At 27.9% G+C, this 22,357-nt stretch overlaps 1 protein-coding gene across 1 annotated transcript; it reads left to right on the top strand.

Annotated features, from left to right (window-relative positions):
* Positions 1-1,895: 1,895 nt before the first annotated feature.
* On the top strand, positions 1,896-18,272 carry LOC132949507 (androgen-induced gene 1 protein-like). The gene is made up of 5 exons (XM_061020439.1): positions 1,896-2,493; positions 10,390-10,539; positions 12,336-12,553; positions 17,008-17,168; positions 17,279-18,272. The coding sequence occupies exons 1-5, from the start codon at positions 2,215-2,217 to the stop codon at positions 17,311-17,313; spliced, it is 843 nt and encodes a 280-aa protein (XP_060876422.1). The 5' UTR covers positions 1,896-2,214; the 3' UTR covers positions 17,314-18,272.
* The last annotated feature ends 4,085 nt before the right edge of the window (positions 18,273-22,357 follow it).

Here is a 22,357-nt window from a genome sequence, read left to right on the forward strand (position 1 = left end):
ACTATTTTAACATAAATGATATCTATAGTTCAAAGACTTAGCTATAAAATTATATCACAACTTTTAAAGCCGTTTTTTTTATACTTAGCGTTTTTTTCACATGGAGTTTGGCGGAGGGATTTTGTTGGGATATCATCAAATTTTTTGTTGATACCTTATTATTTGTAAGTCATTTTACGTGACTAGAAATAAGTAATAACGTGCTTTAAGATTGAATATTATTAAGTAATAACTTTATTTAATACACTTGCGGAAATGTATTATGGTAGTTACAGTCGAATACAAGACAAGAAATACATGGTTTTAAATTTTAATAGCATGATATCGTGATTGAGAGTGAATGTTGCCATACCAAAGAGAGTAGTGTGATGGATAAGCCACGGAGGATCGGGGAGGAGGGGGGACAATATAATATTTTACGATATTTTCGTTGCATTCGAAAAATAGGACTTATAAAAGTACTTGAACATTTTTGGTTTTAACTTTTAAACCAACCATCCAATCTGCTTGCAAGTTCTCGCTTCCCATCTACACAATATTTCTGATCGATTGATACCTTATATGTTCAGCCGTTTGCCTTGTAAAGCGACTCGATGATTGGCACAAATTAGCACGGTTTTTTGAATGTTAGAAATCTGGCTCCTAAATCCTGTTAATATGTATATACGTTAGAGGCTATTCGCTTTATTTTTTACTTAGCTTTGTGCCATTACCATCGTGCCACTAAACCGTCGCGCTGGATTTCGTGTGTACGAACTACGAATAGATTTAATAAGACACGCGTATCGTATATACGGTATGATTGATAATTCACCAAGCATGCTCCACCAAGCATGCTCAGTGCTCACCCGAAAATAATGCAGTTATTCAAAAACTGATTTTTGGAATTTTTAAATATAGATACTTATAATTTATAAAGCCTATATTTTCAAATCCTTGAGATTTTCTTGTACTATTTAAAGAGTGTCCTGTGAAGCTACAAACATATTATTTTTTCTATTGAGAACTTTTTAGACTGTAAATTATTTGGCGGATAATTTTTCTAAAAATGTTAACGTATTAAAATCAAAATAAACGATAGTGAGTTATTTTAATGAGTTAAATAAACTTTGTGTCTTTGTATACTAAGTATAATATAGGTCCATGATAATAGGTTTGGAACATAAGTGGTCTATGGTGATTTTAATATTTTAGTAATTAATATTAGGTAATCTATTAATAAATTATATAATTTGTAAAATTGATCCATGTATAATAAATACTAGATCCAATGTTACATCTATTTTATATTTATGTAAAATAATTTTTGAGGACTATTATCCTAATCGTTTATGTACACATTTTATTAACTGAAAAACTACTTTGTGGAATTATGAATAAGGTACGCCACTAGCACTTGGCACTAAATAATTTACCTAAGTGGGGTTCTAATTTGAAAAATAGAACATTATGTTGATATTGCAAGATATATGCAAGATATTTTTAAGTATAGTATAAAAGTTCTCAAAATTTGAAATTAATATTATAGTCTTTACGTACTTATAAAAATTCTAATTTTAATAAATTCATTGTTAAAAGAAGAAATGGGGCAAGCATGTTTATTGCTCGATGAATCACCCTGTATAATGATATAATAATTAATAATACAATAATATAATAGACGAAAAATCGCATTGTCCGGGCACTCGTGTGTATAAAGTGTTGTTATTGCATATACATATGGTATTTACGGCTAGGGCGGTGGGAGTATAACTCGCGTGCCTTGCACGATGCGCGTTACATGCGCGCGTAATGTAACGTTCTGCGTGAGTCTTGCGCTTACTCGCCTACCACCACACAATAATAATTCATTATAATAAAATACAATATACATATAATACAATTATTATTATTATTATTATTATTATTATTATTATTATTATTGCTACTTATATACAAACGCATATAATATTATATATAATAGGACCACAACGCGTGGTTCCCTCGTAGAACGGTCAGTGGCGTTCCGCCACAAGTGTCCGGCAGCGACGTAGCAGGATTTGCAGCAGTAGCAGTATACCTACCTACCTAATATTATAGCTATCATAGCACCCGCTGCGGCCGACCGACGAGGGCCCCGAACAATATCGTCGCCGTCACTGTATACCGCGGTTACCGTAACGTATATAATAATAAAAATAAAAATAATATACTATAATTATTATATACATATATATGGCGTTAACATCACGATACACGACGATGGAAGCGTCGTCGTCGTTGCCGTCAGCGAAGCGGCCCGCGGCCGTCGTAACTTCCGCGTTGCGCTGCTGGTCGTACACAGAAGCGGAGCGCCAGCATCTGTTCAGGGTGTCTCGATTGTTCATCACGTTCTATTACGTGTACGTGTCGTACTACGGGCTGTTTGTGTTGGATCTGAACGGCGTCGATCATCCCACGTGGGGTAATCTAGGTTCCAACTGGTGGTGGAAATGCATCTCCGTGTGGAATCTGGTAAGAGACTGCTGCTACTGGAAAGTGGTGTTAAGCGTTTAATTCAGTATTATACATTATATTATATCAATACGCAAGCCGCTATTTTGACGTGATAATATTTCCCTTACTAAGCAAGGTATGATTTTGACAACCACATGTAGTACCTATGACGTACAGTAATAGGTAGGTATCTATACATATTACTTGCTACAAAACGTCAAATTGTGGAGAAAATAAATGATAGGTACGTAGGTAATATCACGTTAACATCGTAAATTAGGCCCTAAAAACTGTAAAAAGATGTTGAAATATGCTCTTAACGATTTCGTGTTTTTTGCTCACTACATTAAGAGAAATTTAAACGTATTTTAGCGTAAGACACGATTACTAAAAAAATATGTTAATGCATTTATAAATAAAATATGGAACATAATGTAATTAAATTAATATAGGATTTGTTTTGAATATTACATTATTATGGCAAAATAATTAAATCAATTCAAACGAATATTGATTTTTAAGATATTTGAATAATATTATTATCAGTTAAGTATGATATTTATATTAACTTAACTATTAAATTAAAATTTTTTATTATAACAGTATTTTTTATGTTTCAAAGATTTAAAAATAAAAATAGTGTTGTTACTGATTAAAAGTGCATTTCAAGAATAAAACTCTAATAGGTACCATCTAATCATAGTATATTATAGAATAATACTACATTATAAATTGAATTCTCAATTTAAGTGTTTTTACGAACAGTGAATAATTATTTAACGAAACAAGTTTATACAAGTGTATTGTAATAATATTAAACTTAAACATAAAATTCCTGTTAAATACAATTTTTTTACGGTAGGTAGTTGATGATTTATGTAATTTTATATTATTTCATAACTGCAGTTATCACTTATGTGTCAATGGGCATAGAATAATAGTAGGTACATATTATATTAAATTAATATTCATTCAGTGTCTTTTTATTCACGATAAATAATTTTTAATAGGTATATTAGCATTAAAGACTTAAAGTTATATTTTAATACTTTAATAGTATTGTTAAGTTATTATCGTACTTATATTATATTATTATACTTATACATATATTACTTAAACTTTTAATTTATAATAAATGACAAATATGTAGCTATATTATTAAATATAGGTACCAATTCGTCTTTTATTCATCAGTTGTTGAAAAAAAAATATTGCATTAGAATAAATCAGAACTATGTATATTATATTAAATTATTTATAAGTAATAAATTATAATAGTAATAAGGACAGAACCATTTATACTTAACATGATATGTTGTTTTAAAATATTAAATTATATAATTTACTTAATTGTCTATAGGTATCGGGATTTAACAATACATTCATATTAATTTATGATTTCATATTAAGCAAATTCCAAATAATTAAAACTACCTACTTATTTATTACCTATTTATTTATCTGTTAACCCTATTTTAATACGTTACACAATAATAATTTTAAAAAACATTCACATTATACTTTGATACATTTGGTGTATAATATAGGTTTTTATTATTAATTTTAAAAAGCAACATACATTCATAATCAAATATTGATATATTTTAATCTTTGATTATCCGCGTCATTAAAGAAATGTAGTATAATAGGTCATAGGACAACTTATGCCATGACCAGCTGTAATTAAAAAAATGTAGTAAACTTAAAGTAAATCGTCGTTAATTGATGATGTGTTTAATGTAATGTATAGGTACAATTTATTTCCTGTAAATATCACTATATGAGTAGTCTTATCACGTTATGTTTACGTCACGTAGTTATGTATATTGTGCTTATTTTGAACAATATTATAAGTACTGATTTTTTTTCTAGTAAATAAAAAACAATCTTTAAATAACAATTCTGGCCGTCTCCAAAGAATTACTATATTACTTTAGTACTATATTTAACTTATGCCATATCAATAAATTAATAATAGTTTATTAATTTTCACATACAATTCTAAGTTTAACAAAATAGGTACCTAACTAATATACAGGGTGTAACAGAAAGAACTGACTTTTTGACTTTTTGGTCTTTCTGTTACACTCTGTATATATTATACACAAATCCAATCCAAGGTACCTATATTATTGATTAGAATGCGCTAAGTGAAAACTAAATTATTTCGTATTCGTGTATTTATTAAGGACCTGATTATTAATACTTTTAGAGACTACGTCCTATTTTAAAATAATATATATAATATGCAGTATTAAATATTAATCGTCTTCTGTTATTAATGTATTATATTTGAGTATTTGACACCGTAATAACAATGTCAAAAATGAATATTCAACGTATATAGTGCCGGCATGTATATATAATATTAGTAAATTCAGAGTCAAACGTAAAAGACTTTAAAAAAATGCAACCTATCTGTAGGTACCTACATACATTGTACGGTTATTCGCTGACTGCACGTCCGGCTTTGTAGTTTGTAAAATTGAAACCCGCTAAAGTAGGTGACCAAACGGAATGAAAAAAAAAATAATAATAATCAAGCTAAATCAGCGATATTTGTTCTATACACATAAAAGAACGGAGTTTAAAATTTTTTTTTTTTTTTTTTTTTTTTTTATTGGGTAACCCGCGGCAACATAGGCCATTGGGTGTGGGGAGGGCACTGTAGGTTTTATATTGGGTAGGTTGGTACACGTGTGTGTTGTGTTTGGCAGAATTTCTAATGGGGCACCCGTAGGTTTCTGCCGTGCCCCGGGGTGGGGGGAAGGCGGCACTTGTTCTCCGGACACCGTGACTTGCACGGAGAAAAATGCCGCCCAGTGGTCGAGGATCGAACTCGGACCGGCTGTGCCGAATCCGTCGCGTTAGACCACTCGGCCACCTCGTCCCCCCGGAGTTTAAAATTGTATACCATAGAAAACTGATATATGATTTTGCTTAATTCTATTTCAATAAAAACAAATGCAATATTTGATAGATATTAGCGTATATTATAATTTAATATACTAATTATCTACCTACATCTGATGTACCTAATATATTTAATCTACAGGTATACATGATGTAATAAGATAATACTTTTTCAATATTATAATTAATTACTCATAATTATTAATTGCACCTATTCAATATAAGTGCCCGTCCCTGAATCTTTCACGACCAATCAACATATATTCCGTTTAATTTTATCACGGTATAAATATAAATATTATAAATCAATGTTAACGGATGAATTAGTATAATATAATATATTATAAATATATACCCAAAACATTCAAAATGACAACGTCACAGAGTTTATTTGTATTATTAATAACTAATAAGTAATAAACTAATAATATCGAAAACAATAAAATATATGCAGTTGATGGGCAATATTGCAATATATCAAATTTTCTGTTTTTTGGGGTATCTAAGCATATTTATAAACAGTTTATAATATTTAATAGTACCTAAATTACGAACGTTTTACGTTTAACCAATATACATATCTACTTCTCAACTTTATTCTAGTGTTGTGACTCACTTATCGTTTTACTTAGGTATCACATAAACAAAAATATGTCTATATTTTAATAATTATAATTTATTTATTAAAAATACATTAAAAGGTCCAATATTGTACATTTTACATAGTTTTTCAATGAACTGAGGAGGTTATAAATTTGGTTGTAACCTAACCTATAATATAGGCTGTAGCCAAATTTGAATTAGAATTTTTCCGAAACTCTACAATTTTACCTACATCATGCGTTAAATATAGGTACCTAAATCTATTTTAAAATGTATTATTTAAGTCCAATACATAATATATGAATCATACATTTCTATTTACAAATGATAATACCATTCGGATATTCGGTGTAATGACTCAATTTTATTACTGTCGAGGTAATCGGTTTTCGCAAAACAAAGCAATTTTTTAAGCTGTTATTAAATTTCATAATACTATAATATGTTTTTGATCTGAAAAAATGTCCGTATTCACCACTCATCCAATAAAACAGTCTATTATATAACTATGTTTAACATGCAAGGAATTTTTAATTTTCTTTTATGTAAAAAAATGTGTAGAGATTATAACAATAGCCAATAGGTATGATTATCTATTATAAAGTTAAATACTCATTTTCTCAAAAAGTAATAATGTTTTCATACATTTTTTTTTCATAATTTGAGTTATGAAAGTTATAAAGTTATAAAATATAGTAAGTTATTGCCTTAATCGTTATAATTTTTTAAGTTTTTTATTTTTTTGAATGGCAGAATACATTTTTAATTTCATATTCAAAAGCATAATATTTTTCTGAGAATTCAATGCCATATAAAAATGTTGGACACAAGTTGTAAATTATTAACAACTGTTATTACAATTAGATAAAGATGAGCTGCGAATACTAGACTAACGTTTTTCGTTGTATCTTTATGTTATTCTATTTTCACTCATTCATCAAAACTTTAAATGCTCTCAAGTTGTAAGTTATGAGTGTCATCGGTATGATTAATTAAATAACTCGTTTTAAATTCTATTTTTATGCATTTGAATACTCTGAAAAAAATATAATTATTCTTTAAAAATTGTTATTTTTTAATGACTTAAAATAATGTAAGAAACTATTTCCAAATACATAAATACTTTTTGAGAAAATCATTGTTATTAACCTTTCAAAGAATCATCTTGTAATATAGATAATTAATACATTTCAAAAATTCTTAATATGATGCAGTATGATTCCATAAACTGTATATAATTAACACGCGTTTAATGACACATGTTTTCGAAATCATGAACATTTCCGTATTTCTAGAGTTGATTTGTAGTCGACAAATATAGTGTTCATTTGATAGATCATAATTTTGACTGGGAATGGGATAACGTTTTGACTTATAGAAGGCGATTATAGATAGGTACTGTTTCAAAAATCTAAGGATATACATAGTTGGTTTTAATTTTTTTTTAGAGTGGGTATTTATAGTTTCCTCAATATGACGAAGTTATTACTATGTCCATTATCTTTGATAATAATTAGGCACCAGTTACGGATCCAGGGAGGGGGGGGGGCTCAGGGGCTTTATCAGTTTAGCATCCTCCCTTATCGGATGTGTTTTATATTACGTATAATATTATAATAGACACGTCTTGTTGTCCTCTGTTGTCTGTCTGAAAATAATTGTAGCCACCATTTCAGATTTATATAGCCATGTCTGTTAGTCACTGACCACTGTCAAATGTCAAAAATTAAAAGGTAGTAATGAAATTGACTGTTTTAAGTGTATGAAATGATATTATCTCCTATTATTTTTTTACAACGTTTAATAAATATAGAAAATTAAACTAAGATTTCCATATTTATCAGTAGATACGGCTAAGGCACAGTGGCGTGTATCATACAACAATTGATATTCTTCAAATAATTTTAGGTGATCTACTCCTCATAATACTGTTATACTGACCTATACAATTTTCTATTTTTCTTCTATCAATACCCACCCACCCATATTTAAGGCGTTGCCTGAGCAACACTTGGACCCTATGTTACACGCCACTGCTAAGGCATAATTATATAGTCAATAGTAGATGGTTTTTAAACAATGTGATTATAAAGAAGCAATTTTTTTATACAAACTAAACGTATACAGCTAAATTTATTTTCAAAATTGCAGACTACTATAAAGTCTTTTAAGTTACTTATTTATTACTATCACTACAGGCATCCTTATTAGTCTAACATTTCAATATGCAGTTACGTTTTTAAAATCTCTGTGGTCGTCAAATGATACTATCTAAGTCCACCCACTACTTCCTGAAGAGCTATCTTAAAATAAATTGAAGATCTAAACGTTTTTGTTTCCATGGATGAAATTTCGTGTTTGTGTATCAATCAATGTTTCAAAACTAATAGTGCCTGATAATGATTTATACATCGTATTATCATTTCATAAAATAGAAGTTAGGAAGTACAGTGGAAGTGTGAAACCTCTCTTAACGGAAACCTCTGAAGTCTGAATAGCCTTTATTGGAAACCTCTATGTATTACACAGTGTTCGGTTCACTAAAAAAAAAGAACTCGTTCACGTTCACGTTCTTTTAAAACACGAACGCGTCCATTGGGTCGTTTATTTAATTTTTTTGTATGAATCGTTATTAGCCTTCAGTCAATGTAAAAATTAAAAACCCTTAAACATATACGACTCAACCAAAAATTAAAAATAAAATTTAGACTTTAGAGCATATTATTATACAATTTATAAAGTATCTGAATTAATTTTTAATATCTGACACGTTATTTGAGTTACATTTTGATAAGGATTTCCTAGTGATAAAATTAAACGAATACTAGGGTACTTATATTATGATAAACCAAATAGGTTTATTACAAATTCGTGGAAATCATAAATCATAATATTATTGTTGTTGTATGTCTAGCCGGGGACACTGGAATTTCACGTATTTAATTTATATATTTTGCAATCAAACAAATATTATAGGAATTATAATGGGAAAAATGAAAATATTATTTTTGTAATATAATTAATTAATATATTTTATACATATAATATTTATTAAATGGTAAATAAATTGAACGTCTTAAAAATCGATCAAATTCATTAAAAAATATAAACGTCGTTCACGTTTACGTTCTATTTGCAAAAAACGAGTGACGTATCGTTCACTATAATATAATATATTATATTATATGAACGTGAACGTGTGAACGTGCGTTCATGAACGACGTTTTTTCCAAACACTGATATTACATACAATTATTTTTATTTTGTAAAAATAATATAATACGTGTAGAGCTTGTAAACATAGACGTGCCATTTGGTGACCAAATCAAGCCCAGACTCTTAACTCTTAAGTCTATATCTAATTATCATCGAAGATTATAATTGTACCTATGAAAATTGTATAGGAATTTTCACAAAACTTGATAAGTATATATCATCAACAAACTTCTAGTCAATCTTTATTTAGTAGAGTCATTGTATAAAAACTGAAGTAATTTTTGACGTTTCATAGGAAATATAATTATAATTTATAATTTATTTATCATTTATCATCATTGCCAGTAACATATTAATACAAATATACAATAACATAATATATATATATATATATATATATTATGTTTATTACCGTCATTACCGATTATAATATTATAAATCATGTAGTGTGATGTATTATGTAAAATAAGAGTACATATTATATTTTGAATTATTATTAAATCGGTACCTATAGTCTTAAAAAGTATCATAGCATACGACATACAGTATTCTGATGACTGATATGTTATATTGTGTACAATGTACATGTCTATATTAATCATAGTAAATTATGATGGTTGTATATTATTATATGTATAATGTAGATAGTAGATACCTATTGGTTTCACGTTGCATTCTTTACTATAAAATATAAGTGAAAAAAATCAATCTAATCGCATTATTAAATATTATTAATTTTTTGATCTTTCTAACAATGAGTTACGTAGATAGACATTTTTTTTTAAATTTCAATCATTCAACAGTCTGTTAAAATGGTACCTACAATAAGCATATAAGTGATGACTGATGAATGATGACGATGACATTTATTTATTTAGTATATTAAGAAGCTTGATAGCGTTGGGGAAGTACCATCCTGTAATGACAGTACTTAGGCATGAATTTATATGATTATGGTGTTTAAATTAAATAAGGTCTCGAGGCCATTGTAACCACTAACCTGTGCCTTCTGGGAGGGTTTCCGGGAATATATATTTAAAATTGAATTATAAATTTTTTTGTAAATCTGTTAACTATAAAAATCTTAGTTTTTATAATTGTACCTATCTAATAAAATAATTTTGCTTGCGTTAGTATTAATTGTATTTATATATAATGCAGTTTAATTTACATTTTTTACAGATATTGCAAATTTCTTACTTTATTTATTGCACGGTTTTCATAGACTTTGCCGATTCAGGCCCTGGAAAGTCGTGGAAAAAACTTAGATTACAACAGAACAAGAAAATAAGAGATTTCATATTTGTCAGCCTTGTATTTCCAGTAACAATTGTAAGTATTATTTATTTGACTAAACAATTAAAACTTACTATGTAATGTATTAAAGAATTTGATTAAAAATTATAATTATGTGTTGAATATATGCATTATAAAATATGAATAGGTGTCCGAAATAGATGTTCCAAATAGATGTTCCAAATAATTATTATGATATATTGTATGTAGGTACCTATTTGATAATATTTTAATCATAATAAATACAACTACCGTATCTTTTTTAGAATAGGTTATATTCCTAATATGTTTTAAATGGTAGGTATTGATGAATTAAAGTTAAAATTAAGAGTCTCATTAATGTTGTCTAATGATGAGTAATTTTTATTAATGAGTATTATGATTTACGACTTAAGTCTATAAATATTGAATTATTGTTGTATAACACTCATTCTTTAACATAATTCAAGGTTCGTACAATTAATAATTGCACTAATTAAAATTAAATTATTTTGAAAAAAAATTCCACACGCGTCTACTTAAAACGTTCTATAACACCAATTAACCTTCAATATTGTATTCAATATTCTACATTATTTATTATTTCTGTTTTTGTCAATAAAATGTTTAAATAATGATGAATAATACTTTTCACTATATCAAATATTACCAAAATTGCCTATAGGTTAGAATGGCTATAAGTTGCACAAAAATCATCGGATATTTATTGACTCCATCAGTTATAACTGTTATATTATTGATAGATAATTAATATTATAAATCGTTGCACAAACCTTTATTTATATTATAATGTTGATACTTGATAGTATGAATATGTCGATAATAGAATATATTTGATAATGATTAATTTAATTTTATCGAACCAATAAAACTTATTGGACCGAAATCGGGCCTATAAGTTAAGGAATCCATTAGTGACTAACGGTCGATAACTTATTGATTCAATACGGTATTATGGCTTTGTGAAATGTATTTTAATTATTCTCGATTCAATAATCAATTTAATGGACCAATAACTAATTATTGAACCCATATATTTTTGTGCAACTGGGCCTTAATATGAGATACAAATCTAAACATAAAACTGCTTAAAAATGTGTTTTCATCAAAATGATTGGTCTAAGTAAATATGATACACTGGTACCAGGGTACCTGATATATTATTATATAATAATAATGATGTTATATACAATATACATAGATAATATATTGTATATACATGGATTATAGGACATCCATATACCTAATATACGCGGTATATTGTGGGCGAAGACTGAGGAGTATACTACAGTTACCGTAATTGTTATTTGCGGTAACAGTACTGGTTATACGATAAAGACGACAATTTTTTATCAACCCATAATCTGCTACTTTTTTAATTACATAATTAATTTCTATATTATGGTTGTTTTATTGTTATTATTATTAGCCATTGTATAGTTACATATTATTTTATCAGTGTTTTTAATTTACATGTTATCACGGACTAAGATATACTAAGATTTACTAAGATATCTTAGTCAGTTAGTCCATGATAATTATTAAAAGTACCTACAAACTAAAATAGTACATAAAAGTGGTTTCACATTCACTTATCTCGGTTCCTTATGATACCAAACTTTAACTAAATGTAACCACTGTGGTAACTAGTATATGCTCTTCGATCACACTTAAATTATATTATGTATGGTTATACACGCATAATATATATGATATATATATAAATATTATATGTATGTGTATATAGGTACAGAATAATTTTTTCAGCTTACTCGCCCCGTTTTCGTTATTTCACTAGCAGTCTATAAATAGTACAATTATATGATATGTAGGATGTATGTGTTATGTTTTGGGCAATCTGTGCGGTGAACAAGCCACTGTTGTTTCCGAACGAAATGAACAATTGGATACCAGATTGGTATAACCACGCAGTGCATACCAATCCGATCGTGTTAACGCTGTTCGATATGGCCACCACCAAGCATCGTCTGCCCAAACTAATCGAATCCACGGCGGGACTGTTCGCGCTGTCTGGCACATACGTCACATGGTAAGACCCTCACCCCGTTAATAATATCTATTACCCAGTCATATTTATTTCAATGTTGATAATTGTTACGGTGATCTAGTAAAATCATGTATAATATAATTAAAATACCACAAAAAAAAAAAAAAAAATATGTAAATAGCACTGAATAACAATCCACAATATTACACTAAAATGTATAAATATAAACGAATAATGCGATTAATTATTTCGAACTATGTGCGTGCACATTTTCAAGGATAAACACAACTTATAAATTGAACTTGAGATATAATATACATATTGCATTTTATATACTACGCAGAAGTGGATATGATTTTAATTTCAATATTCTACTATATATAATGACATTTGAATAACAATCGCGTCTTCAATCCACAATAATTCTACAGACAATAATATATAATTAAACATGTACATTGTACATGTACTTACCTCATATTGCATTACTTCCCATGATTGAGTAACATATTGGTTGACATATTGATTGCGATTATGCATATAAACATAGAAATAAGTCGTACTTAAATAGTATAAAAGAATTACGCTATTGGAGAAATCGTGTAGAGATATTTTAGTAAAGTGAAAAATATTCAGTTCTTTTCAAGATAATTAGGTACTACGCAAATCCATCGAAATTGAACATTTAAACGAAAAATGATGATTTTAGTTATTTGAAATTCAAAAAAAAAAATTATTCGTTGATACTTTTTGTTACTGCATGTCTGCATGTATTTTTTGTTATACACAATGCAATTTTTAAAATATTTAAATTAATTTTAAGCTACATTTACCAGGAACCTATTCATACCGTTCTGCGGTATTGATTATAATTAAATAACAGTTGCAGTAATATTCTATAAAATAATATTTTAATATATATTATAAAATAGGTGTAATGTATATGCTATTTATTTTTTTGTAAAAATTAGTTCAATCTAGCTTATTACTTACAAACAATAATAAATAAATAAACTGTTAGTATAAAATATATAATATAATAATATATCCTAAAAAAAAAGACTGACGGTCTTCGCTCAGAATCATTTTTCATCTTAAACACAATATTACAATGTTTTATCATTGAAATCAAATTTAACACATCCATTACAGTGCCTTACTAAATGATGAAGTTTATTCGACACCTACTATATAAATAACAAATAATTTCCGTATTTTAGTAAAATTTGAAATATTTTAACATAATTTTGATTTTAAACATTAATTATTTTATTTCCTTAAAGAGAAATTGAAAATAACTCAAATTTACCTAACTAGTTTTTATTAATTTTAAATTAAATATTAGAAACTTTAATAAGGTTGGCTTGGGTATTTGGTTGGTTGGTAATAAGAAATAACCTTGTGATAAAGAATTATAATCTAAACTTTTGCTATCAGTCAATAATAGGTAATATCTAATAATAAGATAATTGGGTCAAGAACATTGTAATCATAGATCATACTATCATAGAAATAAATCTTAGTAATAGTTTTGTTTGGTTTCAATTTGAACTTTAAAATACTTCTTATACACCAAATGGCCCAAATACTACTGTTTTTATTGATTACCTATATAATATAATAACTTTTAAAGACATTCTAAAAATTAAATAAAATACCCAGTTCTTTTTATCAGTGGCATACGCAGGATTTTTCAATGGGGGGGGGGGGGGGGCTTGAAAATTAGTTACAATTTTATTTTTGTTTTGTCCAGTCTAATAATTTCAGACGTTTATTCGAGGTATTTTCAAATGTTTGTAACTTTTCAACTTTTCTGGTAGAAAAAATGCTCTGATCATAAGCTTCGATTCCCAATGTATGTTTTTGGAAGCAAATTTGATCTAGTTGGTTCTTTTAGCAGGTCGAAATTGAAAATGCTCAGTGCTTTTTAAAATAATTGGGGAAAAAAATGAAAATTTATTAAAATTGTTTGGTAACCAGCTTGGTTATACCATCCTCACTTGGATTGTATTTGATTAGTTTAAATTTTTTCTATAAATATCAATAAAAAATTATTTATCAAAAAGTCAAAAAGCTTAAAAATATAATACGTAAGTTTTTATTATAGGTAAAATATTAACGATACATATAGGCATCATGGTTATTTTTTATAAGCATTTAAAGTTCAAATTTCTACAAAACCACAGTTAATTTGTATAGCTAGACAATTTAATTCAAGGTCTTTCATATAAATAGTTCATACTTTTACCGAAAAATTACAGATAATTTTAAGAAAATTGGTATGCAAATACAATGTTTTTTCAAAAATGAATTCATTCTGGTCAGATGTATATGAAATTTACGTCTTGCTTACTATAGTTGACAATTGAAACTTGATAAATATTTTTTTTTAAAGTAATATTATACGGACAATAGGGGAGGGGGGGCTACAGCCTGTTAGCCCCCCCCTGCGGACGCCACTGCTTTTCATAATATTGATTGGATAATTCATTGATTTGTTCATGGTTATTGTTTTATTTATTTTATTTTAATACGGGCCGCAGCCCAAAGTACAGAATATAAATTTAACATAGTAAAAGTACAATACAAAATGTGTAGTAGATATAACAATTAAAAAAGAAAAGGAAATAAGACAAAAGAAAAAAATTACAAATTATAACTTAAAAACTAAAAGACGGATCCTCATTGGCAATACGCATCATCCTATTTAGTGGTTTGTTACGGGAATAATTTATCGTACACAGTGGAATAGCAGTGTAATTGTTGTAATCAAAAACGAATAACTACTTGAAATTTTCACAAATATTAATAGTTTTACATGTTAATAATTTTACATACATGGTACAATTTTCGAAATATGTTTTCTGTTTTTGAGCTATTTATAGACATTTGACATTTTTTATTTTATTTAGTTTATTTTATATAAATATTGATAAAAAAATGTTCGTTTGATCAAAAATCTTGAAAATGTAATGCAAGTTCACCATAAGTTATTATAGGTTATTTATAACTTTTAAAGAGACATTGGCATTTTTTTTATAAGCTTATGAAGTTATATACGAAATTCGTCATAATTTGAAAACTATATTTTGTACTTAAATTACATTTTCAAAACATTTAGAAAAATAATTGTATGCTGTTGCCTATTAGATTTTGAGCGGAGCGAGGAAGCTAGTGGTTTTACAATGTTGTTTATTTTTTTAATTTTTTTTTTTTTATCTTGTATACAAAATTTCTACCAGAAGGAGTCCTTTGATTTCAACATATAGTACCTTATAAAGATAAGGATCTTTTAGCAAATTGGATCAAGATTGTACTTTAAGAAAGGCCACTTTTCGATTTTCTCAATAGTTATTTAATGCCACGGGAAAAACTACCGACAAAATACTAAAAACCGCTAAAAATGGGATTTTAATTTCTAACGATTTGTTAATCACCATAGCAACGAATAAAAAATAATAATATTATAATATTAATTCAACTTACCAGGCTATAATAAATAATAACAATATAAAAAATCCTGACTGACAAACCGTATCCGCTTAGAATCGTTTTTCTTATACAATGATATCATTGAATTCAAGTTTAATACAATCCATTATACATTGACTAACTTGTAACCTAATGTACTGCAGCGCGACATCCACTTATCCGCATTTTATACTATGAACCTGTTAAATTGACTATATATTATGTTCCTGGCATACCTTGTCTAAAAAGTTAATAACGATAAAAAATACAATGCTTTCGGCAAAAATTAATTCAACCTACCGTCTTACTAATACTAAAATAAATTATTAAAATGGCAATATCCCAATCGGAAAATTGTGACTTACGCCGACACTCACGAAGGGCGCAGTACTGTGACTGTACTGGAAGCCAACAGTTGGCTGGCCCTTACGGGTACAGTACTGGCCATAATTTTATCCAGTACTACACCAGTACTGGAAAACCAGCACTGGTAGTTTAGTGCTGATCTAGTACTGGCATATTACGGGCCAGTATCAATATGCTAGCAAAGGCTAGCCAGTGTTCGTCGTAGTTATGCCTACGTTGGCAGAATACGGGCATATTACGGGCTTCAATCGATATGCTAGTAAAGGCTAGCCACTGTTCCTCGTAGTTGAGCCTAGGTTGGCGGAGTACTGGCATTTTACGGACTCTGTTTCAATGGCGAGCAAGGGCCAGCCAGTGTTTGACGTAGTTATGCCTACATTGCAAGTACCTATAAATGTTTCATAAAATTGACTTAACTAGCAATAAAGACTGACTGCTTGTTTTTGCTCAAAATCATTTTTTGTAATGATTTGTCATTGGATTGAAATTTAACGCATTAATTATAATTTATAGTGATTTACTCAATGCTAAGTACACTCGTCACTGGTACTGTACTGCTGCAGAGCGGTTACCTATACTTGCTACCTTTTTGTGAATGGTTTTAACTGATTGTTAACTGTAACTGACTATAGCTGGTACATGTTTGTTTATATTTCTAGTTTACTTTATAATAAATTTACAACTGGAAGATGGGTGTATCTTATCATCGGAGAAGTTACAGCAAGTTTGACGGAAGTGATAATTTACTTTGCAGTAACGGCTTTTATCATGCCATTTATGTGTTTGTTGATTGGTCACAGAATGTGTTCATGGTTTTCAAGTATGTTTAAACTTAAAACATTACACATATGTTTTTGACTCTTTTGAATAAATAAAAATGTGCTGTTTGGTTAGGTTAAATAATAATCACTACTTAAAATTAATTTTCAGGCTCACAAATGAAAGGAAAACATAAAATGTCTTAAGAACAGTACAAATATTCATAAAGTATTTATATGATAAATAATAGTCAAATCTTTATAACATAGTATTACACTATTACTTTTGCAACAACGTTTACCAAAATAAATATTCTTGATTTTATTTATTAAAAACAAGTATCTAATAACATATTATTGACTATAAAATTTATAACAATTTTATTTGTATTAACGTGTAATTTTTAAACTGTAGAAGTTATAATTATGTTAACATACAGAACACGTTTAAGATGACTAATTGTCACAAAACCAGTTTTGGTGATGAACAAATGTTTTATATTTTATAATGGGTAAATCAAACGGTGTGTTGATGTGAAGTGATATTAATTATATTATTTAATGTATTATTTTTATTATAATAAATAGTTACCTAAATTAAAATATGTATTATTAGTCATTGCTAAACTAAAATTGCTTAATCATTTGTTTATCTAATAAAAACAATTGCATTAAAATTAACTCTTATGTGAAACATATGAAAATATGTGAAAGAGTTTTGAATGTTGGTGATGTACTACAATAAAATATGTACCTACTGTAAAAAACAATTTTTTTTTTCATTGAAAACAAATTAAATTTATTTTTAGATTTTAGGTACTTTCATACTTTGCCTACTGTATAGACTATATTAATAGATAGTACCTACCTAAATAAAATGTGTGTGTAAATTATCAAAACGGTTATAATTTTTCTAAATTGCATTTAACTAATTTTATTAATATTATAAATTGCTGTTATTAACTTTAATGTTTGTATATTATATGTTGTTATTTTCTAAAATATAAGTTTAGGTTGTACGTCGAATTTTCACATGTATAATATAAATTATTTTTATATGTCAATGTTTGTTAAAATTATGATTAAGTATTTATATCATAGTTTGTAAAATACATTTTAAATAAGATGTATAAAAGGTTAAATAAATTTTTATAGGTACTATTATAATAGTCTATTGTTTATTTGTTCTATTTATATGTTTCTAGATTCTGAGTGAAGAAAGGCATATTTTAATAAGCTTAATGTACATTTTATATTATGATGTTTTGTGCAATTTTTTGGGTAGAGGGGACAGCTTGTAGTGCTAAAAATGTTTCATGTGTAATCATGTAGGAAGTTTCATTATATTTAGCAGCGGAGCACGTTTGAAGAACCTAAATCGAGTATTGAAGGTACTTCGAAGAGATAATTTTCTCAACAACGCTTGATCTATGTCTAAAGAAAAACTACCGTCATCGTCAAAAGTGTTATATTATTTAAATGAAGCAAACGCGGTTCGTAGAAATGTCAGCAATTATTGAATTATAGTGCAAACGAGTTTTTTTCACCGACTTCCGCTCAGGGATCACAATTATTTTTTTAACGCGATAATTTATCATTGCTTTTGAATCGAATATAACAATACAAGCCAACATCCTGCGAGACCGACCGATGTCGACCGGACCGCTTTATCCTGTCTGGCTTTCAGGTTTAATTGTTTAATACTGAAACATAGACACTAGAATGAAACTATTTTATACATTGAATTAATACCAATACAGACATGGCTCCCTGTTAGACTGCAGTTGTCAATTAATTAATAACATTATATTATTATAATGTGTATCATCAATTAATTTAAGGAGATTTATTAAAAAAATGTCCCATTAGAACAATCGATAATACGTTATTAAGTAATATAATAAACTGTTATTAAGTAATAAACGTATATAATAATAATAATAATAATAATTTATTTAGTAAATCAATACAATTTTTTACAATATAAATAAAAATATGTATGGTATATGTTTGCAACTTCCCATAACAATATTAATAATAATTTTAGAATTAAGATTCAAATTTAATATGCCATTAATATAAATAATAAATAAAATAGGACCTAGGACCGTACCTTGAAGAACACCATGTGAAATATGTAATTGATTACTGTATATATTATTTATTTTTACTAGTTGTGTTCTTTTTGATAAATATGATTGCATTAGATCATACATGTTCCCTCTAAAGCCAGCTTGAAATACCTTTTTTAGAAATAGAACATGATTAACGCTATTAAATGCCTTTTTATATCTAAAAAAAATACTTAAGTTTTATTATTGGAATCTAAGTATTCATTTATGAATTTATTGAACAGAAATAACTAATAAGGCATCATTAGTCGATCTATCAGGTAAGAATCCAAATTGATTTGTTGAGAAACATTTTTTATTCAGGAACTGTAATATTCTACTTTTTATGCACTTTACAAATATTTTTGAAATAGATAGTGATAGCGCTATTGACCGATAATAACTGCATTAAAAATATATGATAATAAAGGGTAAGAAATTGTACTAGCAGTTTTTTTATAGAAAATTAGCTAATCCATACGCAACAACTGAAGTTTTATTTTTTCTGAGGGACGGAGTAGCCGAACGGACTAAGGCGTCGGTTGTCGGTTCAGACCCGGCCACAGGCGGCATTTTTCTTCGGGCAAATCACGGTGTCCAGAGAGATATGCCGACATCCCCCACCCGGGCATGGCAGAAACCTACGGGTGCCCAACTTGAAATTCTGCTAAACCTAAAAACGTGTTTCAACAAACCGTCCCTCACACTATAAAACAACAAAAACAGCTTATATCCATAGTTGCCAGGCTTAAAGTTTAATGAAAAAAAAAAAATGAAGTTTTATCTTTAACTTTATTAATATGGTATTGGCATAAAGAAAAGTGAACCCGTCATATCACAGTTATTATTTGAATACTTCCGAGGTTTTTCGACAAATTCATTAGATCTAATATTTTACTCAATATCACTACCAACTCTGACGAAAAATCTATTAAAAATATCACAAAGTGTCTTTTTCATTTTCTATTAAATTACCATAGCTATTTATGCCTTTTATGATATATATATCATTTTTTTTACCAGTAACTTCCTTTGAAATTCTCCAAATATATTTAGATTCATTGCCAGCTCTTAATATTAATATTTTTTTTTGATTATGTAATACTTTTACTTTTCTTATTAATATAATTTTAAGTAAGTTCCAACAACGAGTAAATATTAATTATCAGTTCCTGTCAAAAGATCTTTTACGTAATTTAATGGATAATCGATTTCTGTTTTTAATAGATACAATTAATCCTCAAGTTATCCATTCTTTAAGCATTTTTATTACGATTTTTAAGTGAACCAGTAACATTGTAAGACGAGAGCGAGAAAAGTTGCTCAATTGTCATTAAAAGATTTATATACTTTATTTACATAGTTATGACATAGTATATTATCCTAATTCCTAATCTTTAATACTAATGAGCATATTTAGGTGTTATATATTATAACTCGTCACATAAACATTATTATTAAAACGTTGTGCTTGCAACTTTATTTACTTTTTCATATGGTAAAAGTGTAAAACATATAATTTAACAATATACGAGTAAGAATACATAATTGTATAGTGTAATTAAAGTGAAAGATGAAATATCTCTTGAACAGATTTCAGTCTGTTTGGTACTTACAATTATTGTTTAGCTGGTTTCAAACATTTAAATTGCATACCTTTTAATATCAGTTTGAAATTTTGTTCGATTTCGGCCTTTTTGGAGACGTATACAATGAAATGAACTGTTTTTAAAAAAAAAATCTAATTATATTCATTAAATCTGTTTTTATTCCATTACATAATATATATTTCACGTATAATAGATAATAGATACATATTTATTTTTTTTTTCCAGAATCACTGACCGAACCCCTCGATCATGATTCAGGACCCCCTTTGCCCCCTTTGCCACAATTAAATTCATCGCTGTCGCCAAATTCACTCAACCAAATTAAATTAAATATCTTAACTGTCGAGTTTGTCAACCGTTTTTCCATTTTTATGTACCTAATCTATATTTATTTAAATAAATATAATATGTAAATCCATCTTAATGACAGTGCAGCTTGTCCAGGCTGAGGGTTATGTTAAAAAAAAAAATAAACGCACAGCAGTAAAATAATATGTTAGATATAGGTATAAACCATTAACCCGTCCAGTTCATATTGACAATCGGAAACCGTTATGATTTTTCAAAAACAGTGGTCCGAAAACTATATTAGGTATATTGAAAAATCTATAGTTTTCGGACCACTGTATTATTTTTTTTTTAATCGTAACGGTTTCTGAGTGCCAAGACGAACTGGACAGGTTATGATACTTCTATATTTTTATGTATGCAGCGGTCACCAAATTACGGTTCTCGGATCGTAATTTATCTGGCCCGCAGACGAAAAATATATTTTTTTAAAAAACTATTCAAAAAACCAAAATATTTTTTCAATTCTACCGGGTCCACTTAACGATTTTAACGTTTGTAATGATAGCCGCTCTTGATAACTAATGGCCAACAAGAGTTTCATCTTCATAATCCTTAATATATATAAATAATATAATATACATATTATCACATATTCACATTGTATATACAGACACACAGTCACACAGATGTCCATATTATAATATAGACTTATGTCGTTATATTATATTGTAATGGCCTTATCTATAAAGAAACTGTTCCATCAGCTCGGACGACACCCATCGACCATCGGTCCGATCTGGACAACAACACTCTCCCTACGTACGCCCTTGGTGGCAGTCATACGTGATGAGCTATATATAAATGTATGTTCAGTATAATATTTAAAATTTTTGTGTATTTAAATAATAAATGTAGTCTTTCAAATATCTTTCATATATATTAATTGTGTTCTTAATTATTATTAAATTATAAGTAAATGAATATTAAACTTATTTATTCTTCTTTCGTTCAACGAATATATGACAGTATAAATAGATGTCTTCATTTGAATCAGGGTAAGTTAATTTATTATATAATTAAGCCCTCATACCTATATATATATATATATATAAGAAGGTAGTAGACTAGAGTGTGTACGTAATATATATAAATAATAAATCATATTATACAAGTAAAAAGAGGTAAATAATAGGTATATATTGCGAACACATCCTAAATTTACATTACTCCACGTTATTA

Source organism: Metopolophium dirhodum, chromosome 7, assembly GCF_019925205.1.
Source record: "Metopolophium dirhodum isolate CAU chromosome 7, ASM1992520v1, whole genome shotgun sequence".
NCBI classification, from domain to species: domain Eukaryota; kingdom Metazoa; phylum Arthropoda; class Insecta; order Hemiptera; family Aphididae; genus Metopolophium; species Metopolophium dirhodum.